Source organism: Portunus trituberculatus, chromosome 34, assembly GCF_017591435.1.
Source record: "Portunus trituberculatus isolate SZX2019 chromosome 34, ASM1759143v1, whole genome shotgun sequence".
NCBI lineage: Eukaryota > Metazoa > Arthropoda > Malacostraca > Decapoda > Portunidae > Portunus > Portunus trituberculatus.
The window spans coordinates 6,306,817-6,316,816 of NC_059288.1; the positions used below are offsets into that span (position 1 = coordinate 6,306,817).

Consider the following 10,000-nt stretch of genomic DNA (forward strand, 5'->3'; position numbering starts at 1 on the left):
CGCGGCACCTCTACGGCGTCACCACCATTGAGCACCGTTCTCGTGCTCCGTGCGGTGACTCTTAGAGGATGACGCAGCCCTGCCAGATGTGGCACTCTTTGCACCTGTGCCTTATGGAACACTACGATCGCCGCCACGTCTCTGCGGTGTTCCAGTGAATCAAGGGACGCTCAGGCTCTGGGTGAGGTGGTAGTGCAGCATCTACTAGCCGTATGGCGCGGCGTTGGATGCTGTCCAGTCTCCTTCTGTGTGTGGCGGCACAGGACATCCAGGAGAGAGCTGCGTATTCAAGGTGGGGCCGCACCTGTGCCTTGTACAGCAGCAGTCTCCCTTCCTGTCGAGGAAACTGGCGATCCTTCTGAGAGCGGAGATCCTGTGAGAGGCTTTCTTGGCAATGGTTTTGACATGCCTGTCAAACCTCAGCCCTCGATCCACCTCCACTCCAAGTATCTTGACGTCATCTTGAGTGGGAGAGCAGCAGCGCCAAAAGACAACTTTCCTGCCATTGCTGCCATGGCGGCTGGGGACCGAGAGACAACCATTGCTTGTGTCTTCTCCGGCGCGAATGTCACTTGCCAGCGAGCACCCCACTCCTTTATCACTCGTAGCTGCTGATTGATGGCCTCAGCAGCCCGCCCACTGTCCTGGCGTGGATAGGTATAGGAGAGGGTGCAGTCATCAGCATAGGCCATGACTCCTGGCAGTAGCTGGAGAAGATCATCCACGTAGATATTCCACAGGAGTGGGCCAAGAATTGAACCCTGTGGCACTGATGCCTCCACAGGCAGGGACTCAGATGTTTGCCCGTTGACAACCACCTTGAGGCTTCTGTCCTGCAGGTAATTTCCCAAGAGTCGTAGCAAGCCACCCTGGATGCCTTTAGCACGAAGCTTTTCTAGTAATCCGTTGTGCCATACTTTATCAAAAGCTCCTGCTATGTCCAAAGCAACCACTATAGTGTCCTTGCCGTCGTCGAGGGCGTCCTGCCAATGCCTGGTGAGAAGCATCATTAGGTCGGAGGTTGACCTTCCAGGTCTGAACCCAAACTGTTGGTCTGAGAGGAGGGCATTGTCCTTGAGATGGCTACACACCACCTCTGCCACGACCCTCTCAAACACTTTACCCACCACTGACAACAGGGATATGGGTCTGTAGTTTTTGGGTCCGTCCTGAGCTTTTTGTGTACGGAACTACTCGAGCCTCCTTCCACACTGAAGGCCAGACGTTTTCCCGTACACAAGTTGTGAAGACTTGGGTGAGAGGGGCAGCCAGTTCCTGGGAGCATCGCTTCAGCAGGTGCGGGCTGATGTCATCAGGGCCGGTGGCTTTCTGTGTGTCCAGCCCCGCAATAATCGCTTCACCTGCTGATGCGTCACCTCCACCATGGTGACAGTCTTCTCACATTGCTGGACCAGCTGAGGCGGTGGCTGCTGTGGATTCCCGACCTTCATTTTTCCAGCAAACAAGGAAGCCAGCAACTGTGCCCTCTCCTTACTGCTGGTGGCGACAGTACCGTCCTGCTTGCTGAGGGGAGGGATGGATTCTTGGTGGCCAGTTCCTTGTTTGTCCTTAACAAGAGACCACCAAGTTTTGTTTCCTACGCCAGTGCCACACAGTTTCCGGCGCAGGCTTTCCTCCCACTTTTTTAAGGCCCACTTGCTGGTTACCACCATCTCTCTCTCTCTCTCTCTCTCTCTCTCTCTCTCTCTCTCTCTCTCTCTCTCTCTCTCTCTCTCTCTCTCTCTCTCTCTCTCTCTCTCTCTCTCTCTCTCTCTCTCTCTCTCTCTCTCTCTCTCTCTCTCTCTCTCTCTCTCTCTCTCTCTCTCTCTCTCTCTCTCTCTCTCTCTCTCTCTCTCTCTCTCTCTCTCTCTCTCTCTCTCTCTCTCTCTCTCTCTCTCTCTCTCTCTCTCTCTCTCTCTCTCTCTCTCTCTCTCTCTCTCTCTCTCTCTCTCTCTCTCTCTCTCTCTCTCTCTCTCTCTCTCTCTCTCTCTCTCTCTCTCTCTCTCTCTCTCTCTCTCTCTCTCTCTCTCTCTCTCTCTCTCTCTCTCTCTCTCTTCTCTCTCTCTCTCTCTCTCTCTCTCTCTCTCTCTCTCTCTCTCTCTCTCTCTCTCTCTCTCTCTCTCTCTCTCTCTCTCTCTCTCTCTCTCTCTCTCTCTCTCTCTCTCTCTCTCTCTCTCTCTCTCTCTCTCTCTCTCTCTCTCTCTCTCTCTCTCTCTCTCTCTCTCTCTCTCTCTCTCTCTCTCTCTCTCTCTCTCTCTGGCAGGTAGGTATTGTAGGCAGTAAATTGCAGATCTAGACACCTTACTTTCCGCTGTGATGGGGGAGTAATTGTGCCTCTGATTTAGGAAGCAGGAGGAGGAGGAGGAGGAGGAAGGAAGAGGAGGAGGAGGATGAGATGAACGTGTTGGAGGACGAAGAGGAAACTGGTGGATAGAGATAATGAACCTAGGATGGAGGAGGAGGAAGGATGGAGGAGGAGGAGCAGGAGATGGAGGAGGAGGAGGAGAAGGAGGAAGAGGAGGAGGAGGAGGAGAATAGGATTTCGAGACAGTGGTGATTATAGACAGACGTGTTGGTGAAATTGCACACACACACACACACACACACACACACACACACACAGAGAGAGAGAGAGACAGACAGACAGACAGACAGACAGAAAAAGAGCAAAAGAGACAGAAAATAGACAAAAAGAGAAAGAGAGAGAGAGAGAGAGAGAGAGAGAGAGAGAGAGTCAGTGTAAGAGATTAATGAAGCTTAAACTCTCCCACGACACTTTCCTCGTGTTCCGCTTCGTCGTTAAGATGGCGCCACCTTTCCCTCTCCCCTCTCTCTCTCCCCTCTGCCTCTCCGCTCTCCCCTCTCCCCTCTCCCCTCACCCTCTCCCCTCTCCCACCTCTCACTATGGAACGTGACCTCTTTTTCCTCCTTAATCACCTGTTTGGTCTCGCCACTCCACCTGTGTGTGTGTGTGTGTGTGTGTGTGTGTGTGTGTGTGTGTGTGTGTGTGTGTGTGTGTGTGTGTGTGTGTGTGTGTGTGTGTGTGTGTGTGTGTGTGTGTGTTCTCGTTTCGCTTCCTGAAATGTCCCGATTTTTACATTTTTCATTACCTCATTCTTTCCTTTTCCTGTTTTTTTTTTTTTTTTTCGTTTTTTCTTTCCTTCATCTCTTTTTTTATCATGTTTCTGGTATATCTTTATCATTTTTTTTTCTTTTCATGTTTTTTTTCCATTATTCAGTGTTTTTTTTTTTTAATCAGAATTTAGTTTGTTTTATTTTGTTTTATTTGAAAGTTTTTAGGAACATTTGTATAATCTGATATTTTTCTATCTTTTCTTCAGTGTGTTTGTTGTTTTTTTTTCTTTTATTTCTTTTTTTTTATCTGTTCCCTCATCTTTCCCCTCACCCACCTGCTACCTCACCCACCTTTCCCCTCACCTGTCCCCTCACTCCCCTCACTCACCTTTCCCCTCACCTGTCCCCTCTCTCACCTGTGCTCTCGTCTCTCAGGTGAGGAATGCCTTTGACAGTGTCTCTCATTAGGGTTATTTATTGGCCAAAAGTGTCATGTTACCGCGAGTCAGGTGTTGGCCAGGTGTTAATGAATGCCCCTCGTGTAGTAACAATGATTCCCTCTCAACACACGCACACGCTCACACGCACACGCACACCATCATTCCACACAGTCACTTGATGCTCCACACGAGAGAGAGAGAGAGAGAGAGAGAGAGAGAGAGAGAGAAATGATACTGCGGCAAAATCTTCTTGGTCGTAAAGGAGAAAATATGAAAAAAAATATATATGAAATGATTATCCGCTCTCGAAGAAACTATTCCGATTCCTTTAAAGAGAATTGTGTGACTGTGTGGCTTCCTGGTGACGCGAGACTCTTGTGCTTCATGGGCAAGGAAGGGATGGGAATAAATGGCACTCTGAGGTCGATGAATAGTAACATAATAGATGAAGAATAGTGAAAAGAAATGATTTTGATGTAGAAAGAATGGAAGAAAAAGATGGAGAATTGGAAAAAGAAGATGAATTGTAAAAAGAAAAAGATTAATTGTAAAAGAAAAGATGGAGAATTGTTAAAAAGATGGAAAATTGTAAAAATAAAGATGGAAAATTGTAAAAAAAAGATAAAGAATTGTAAAAAAAATGAAAATTGTAAAAAAGATAAAAAATTGTAAAAAAAGAAGTATCACTGCAACCTTCAAATATATCAAGTGTTATTGTTTAGATGGAACAAATACTCAAATACTTTACAATCACACATCACTGCAACCTTCAAAAAATAATAACAATCTTGCAGTCCATGCGGAAAATATAAAAAGAAAAAGACAAATAGATAAAAAGAATAAAATAATTGATAGTAAAAATGTAGTGGAGAAAAAAAAATTACTATCAAAAAGTCTATCGGAATTAAATAATAATAATAAAAAGATTAACAAACCAAAATAATAAAAATAGACTAACGAAACAAAATAATAATAATAATAAACAGTCTAGTGGAATAAAACAATAATAAAAGTCAAGCGGGTGAAGAAGCACGAACAGCGAGCCATGAAGCACAAACATCGAGGCATGAAGGACAACACTGCAGCATCGAGACCGTGAAAATCTTGCGGTCCCAGAGGAAGAAAGAGGTAAAATCTGGAAAGGCCCACAGAACAGCTACTCTTAGACCCGCCACGCCAATCTGCATACACAAGTGGCTGGTTCTGGTGATAAGATTACACTGGTGCTCCCTGCCACGCCGCCAGTACCTCGCCAAGTCCCCACCGGAGCCAAAGCGGAAAGGAAGCGAGGACTGGAACTCTCAGCGGGTATAAAGGAAACACTGTACCAGCAAAAGTCTGAAAGTTTCCCCAAGACGAATAAGCTGAGATGGTGCCAGGGTGGAGGAAGTAATAGAGGTGAGGGTAAAGAGGGAAAAATAGAGGGGCATTACAAGAGAAAGGAGCAGAAAAAGGAATAGGGTAAGGGTGCAGGCGAGGAAGGGGTGGTGAGTAATGGAGGGAAGCTTAAGGGGAAAAATAGGAGGGCATTACGAGGGAAAGGGAATTGGTGCCAGATTTACTTCCAAGACAAGAAGTGTAAATGTTTAAACAGTGCAAGGAATCCCATGCAGACTTTTTCTAACTTAACTAATTTACTCTACATAACCTTACCTTACCTTACCTAACCTAACCTAATTCAACCTAACCTATATGTACCTGACTTAATCGAACCTAACCTAAACTTTACCTTTATCCAACCTAACCTAACCTACCCTAACTAAACTTGACCTAACCTAACCTAACCTAACCTAACTTCATCTAATACAACCTAACACTAACTTACCTCATTGCTTTTGTGTGTTTTTTTTTATTTCTAACGTAATTATATATACTCTCTCTCTCTCTCTCTCTCTCTCTCTCTCTCTCTCTCTCTCTCTCTCTCTCTCTCTCTCTCTCTCTCTCTCTCTCTCTCTCTCTCTCTCTCTCTCTCTCTCTCTCTCTCTCTCTCTCTCTCTCTCTCTCTCTCTCTCTCTCTCTCTCTCTCTCTCTCTCTCTCTCCCTCACCATTCATAACATCAACACTCACCGTTTTGTCTCCCAGCTGCTTCACGGTACAGGGGAGGTACGCTACGGTGTTTTGGTGTACCGTGATATTGCGGGGCTGGGGACTGGGGAAGTAAGGCCCCATGTACAGCCCCGTGCCAGCCCCCACGCCGCCCATGAGCGAACCTGCGGGGGAGGAAAAGAGGATGATTGATTGATGGAAAGAGAAACAACAATGAGAATATTTATAGTGCGTGTGTGTGTGTGTGTGTGTGTGTGTGTGTGTGTGTGTGTGTCTGTAGATGTGGTGAAGATTAATTATGACTAAGCTAAGAAACGAAATGAAAAAGCACACACACACACACACACACACACACACACACACACACACACACACACACACACACACACACACACACAGTCCAGCCAAGGATGATGGGAACAAAGATATCACATTTATCCCAAAAGTCTGACGTGCAGAGAAAAGAGACGAGGAGAGAAAAGGCAGAGGAGAGGAAAGAATGTGAAGGAAAGATAGATAGAAGGAAGGAAGGAAAGAAGGAAGGAAGAGAATATATGAAAAGAAGCAATATAGCGAAAAATAAGAAAAGAAAAGAGGAAAAAGAGAGAAGATGATAATTTGGGGAAGGAAAAGATATGAAAAGATTGCAATGAGAGAGAGAGAGAGAGAGAGAGAGAGAGAGAGAGAGAGGGAGAGGGAGAGAGGGAGAAACAATATACCGTGATGGAGTAGGGAGAAAGGGAGAAAGAGGAAAAAATATGATGGAGGAGGATGAAGAGGAACAGGAGGAGGAGGGGGAGAAGGAGGAGGAGGAGGAGATGGAGGTGGCGGAGGAGGAGTCAAGTGATGAAGAACAGGAAGGAGAATAAAGGAGAAAAGATGATGAAGAGGAGTGTAGGACAATAACGAATGTGAGAGAGAGAGAGAGAGAGAGAGAGAGAGAGAGAGAGACAGAGAAAAAATGTGTGTGTGTGTGTGTGTGTGTGTGTGTGTGTGTGTGTAAAATAAAACGTTCAATACCTGTTTGGCTTTACCTGTATGTACCTGTGACTTTTGACCGTGAGTGGACAGGTGTGACAAACAGGTGTAATGGACAGGTATGCAATTATCTCACCTTTTGTCCACAGATAGGTAACAAAACTCGTAACTCCATTTTATTATCAAGTTGCACTCTCTCTCTCTCTCTCTCTCTCTCTCTCTCTCTCTCTCTCTCTCTCTCTCTCTCTCTCTCTCTCTCTCTCTCTCTCTCTCTCTCTCTCTCTCTCTCTCTCTCTCTCTCTCTCTCTCTCTCTCTCCATCAGGAAGTTAGAAAGTACACAATTTTTTCTATTAACATTATTATTAACTTTTTCCTTTCTCCTGAAAAAGTAAGAACGATCAATTTTGCCTTTTTATCAAGTATTTTCTTTACATTTCGTCACTTTCTTTTAGTTAAGTTAGTGGTGATGTATTAATGTACGTAACTTCTTTAACCCCCTTCAGTACTGGGACGCATTTTTCACCTTGAGTTTTGGGTGTGATAGGACCATTTTATTGACATTAGGAAGGGTCTATGGAGGTCAGAAGGGCAATGGTCACAGTCCTCACTATTTTAATCCCCCACATGAGTTTCTGAAGCTGTATAAAATCACCAAATAGTAACCAGAATCCTTTACCTTAAGTATTGTACATAAGTAGATCGTTTTATTGACATTAGGAAGGGTCTATGGAGGTCAGAAGGTCAATGGTCACAGTCTTCACTATTTTAATCCCCCACATGAGTTTCTGAAGCTGTATAAAATCACCAAATAGTCACCAGAATGAATATGGAAACGCGCCATGGTGCTGAAGGAGTTAAGTTTTCACTGCTACTAAGTTATGTTTTTTTTTTTTTCCTTTTTTCTTCCTCGGTGCGTAACTTTGGCACTCACCTTAAGCTTCTCCCCCTTCCTGGCTTCTTTTTTTTCTTTTTTTTCATGCAACAAACTTAAGTCTAATTTTTCTTCCCGTATTCCTTGCAACACAATATCGTGGGCCTGACTTGGTGATATTAATCTTACTCCCCCTCTCTCTCTCTCTCTCTCTCTCTCTCTCTCTCTCTCTCTCTCTCTCTCTCTCTCTCTCTCTCTCTTTGCGTAATATTTTTTCCTCTTTTTCTTTTCTCTTGGTATTTTCCTTAGTTTCTTTCCTTTTTCCTTCTTTTCTTTTCTTTTTTTCACATTTTTATCTTGTTTTCTTTCTCTTCTTCTTCTTCTTCTTCTTCTTCTTCTTCTTCTTCTTCTTCTCTTCTTCTTCTTCTTCTTCTTCTTCTTCTTCTTCTTCTTCTTCTTTCTTCTTCTTCTTCTTCTTCTTCTTCTTCTTCTTCTTCTCTTTCTCTTTTCTCTTCTCCTCTCTCTCTCTCTCTCTCTCTCTCTCTCTCTCTCTCTCTCTCTCTCTCTCTCTCTCTCTCTCTCTCTCTCTCTCTCTCTCTCTCTCTCTCTCTCTCAGATACATAATTATTGGCCATCAAATTCTGAAAGTAATTATATCTCCCGTTCATTTCTCTTTTTTTGGGAAGGAATTTGTCTGATTCAGTAATTAGATTCCCCGTTTGTGATAAGCGAGAATTTGATGCCACTAACATTTTTCATATCAGTGATGGAGAGAGAGAGAGAGAGAGAGAGAGAGAGAGAGAGAGAGAGAGAGAGAGAGAGAGACCAAAAATCAAAAACATAAAGAAAAACAATTAAAAGGTGAGGAAAAGAAAACAGGAGGAAAAAAGAAAGAAAAAGATAAAAAGTAAAGTATAAATAAGAAACAAAGAGAAAAGAAGAATAAGAGAAAGAGAACTAAATGAAAATGTGATGAAAATAGGAAGGCGAAAGAAGGAAGAAAGGAAGGGAAATACTAAGAGAGACAGGAAAAAAAGGATAAAGATACGGAAGAGAGAAAATAAAAAAAGAGAGAGAGAGAGAGAGAGAGAGAGAGAGCAGCAAGGATAACTAATGCTTGAAGTACCGTATCATTACAATTTTCTCACTTCCTCTCTGTCACCCTCCTCCTCCTCCTCCTCCTCCTCCTCCTCCTCCTCCTCCTCCTCCTCCTCCTCCTCCTCCTCTTCGCTATTCGTTTCAGATAATCGCATAAAAACCACCACACCTTCATAAAGTTGACAAGTTAATGGCAGTAGTCACTCGGGCGTCCATCACCCCCTCCGTCCCCTCCCCACCACCACCACCACCACCACCACTTGCCTCCCTTGCTCCCTTGCTCTACTGCACACACTCACGCAAATACACGCACACACGCACACGCACTCACTCACACGGACCCAGTAGACCCAAGCAGTGAGTCTGATTTCAAGAACCCATGAATCTGGCGCCAAATAAGCTAAAGTAACTGCAATCCTCCTCCTCCTCCTCCTCCTCCTCCTCCTCCTCCTCCTCCTCCTCCTCCTCCTCCTCCTCCTCCTCCTCCTTCTCCAACCTAGAGAAAAGAAAGAGAGAAAGGCAGTAAAATGGAAGGATTTGGAAGAAGGGAGATTGGAAATTTGAAAGAAAAAGAGAGAGAGAGAGAGAGAGGGGGGGGGGGAGAATAATGGTGTACGTTCAAAAGAAAAAAAAAAATACCCACCGGAAAAAAACAGGATGAATTCAATGGAAGGTCAGGAAATGTTTTCACAGGACCACCACTACACTACTGCCACCACCTACCACCACACCACTACCACCACCACCACCACACCACCACCACCACCACCACCACCACCACCACCACCACCACCACCACCACCACTACCACCACCACCACCACCACCACCACCACCACCACCACCACCACCACCACCACCACCACCACCACCACCACCACCACCACCACCACCACCCACCACCACACACCACCACCACCACCACCACCACCACCACACCACCACCACCACCACCACCACTGCCACCACTACACCACCACCACCACCACTACCGTCTACTACTTCTACGTCTGTAACACAAAGAAACAGACGAAAGACAGAAAGAATATGAAAACGGAACAATACAAAGAGAAACACAAACAAGAAACACCCAAGCATCGTCCGTAACACAAAGAAAGTGACGAAAAAGACAGAAAAAATATGAAAATGGAGCAATACAAAAAAGAAACACAAACTATGAACAACGAAGCATATTCTGTAACACAAAAAAAACTATCGAAAAACACACACACAAAAAAAAATGAAAATAGAGCAATACAACACACGAACTGGAAACACCCAACAACAACATCGATAAAAATAAAAAAAAAAAAACAGGACAGGAAAGAAAAAATATCAAAACGAAGCAATACAAAATAGAAACAGAAGGAAAGGAAGAGGAAAAATATCAGAATGGACCGCGATATAATACAAAAAATAGAAACACAAATTAGAAACACCGAACAACATCAATGAAAAAAAAAAAAAAAAAACAGAAGGAAAGGAAGAGAG

The 10,000-nt window shown here is 44.5% G+C and overlaps 1 protein-coding gene across 1 annotated transcript in view; it reads right to left on the reverse strand.

Moving 5' to 3' along the window:
* Positions 1-10,000, reverse strand: part of LOC123512735 (zwei Ig domain protein zig-8-like) — a 20,667-nt gene that overhangs the window by 7,106 nt on the left and 3,561 nt on the right. Inside the window, exon 2 of the mRNA XM_045269303.1 lies at positions 5,584-5,726. Within this exon, the coding sequence (XP_045125238.1) occupies positions 5,584-5,726 (143 nt within the window). The remainder of the gene's footprint in view (positions 1-5,583; positions 5,727-10,000) is intronic.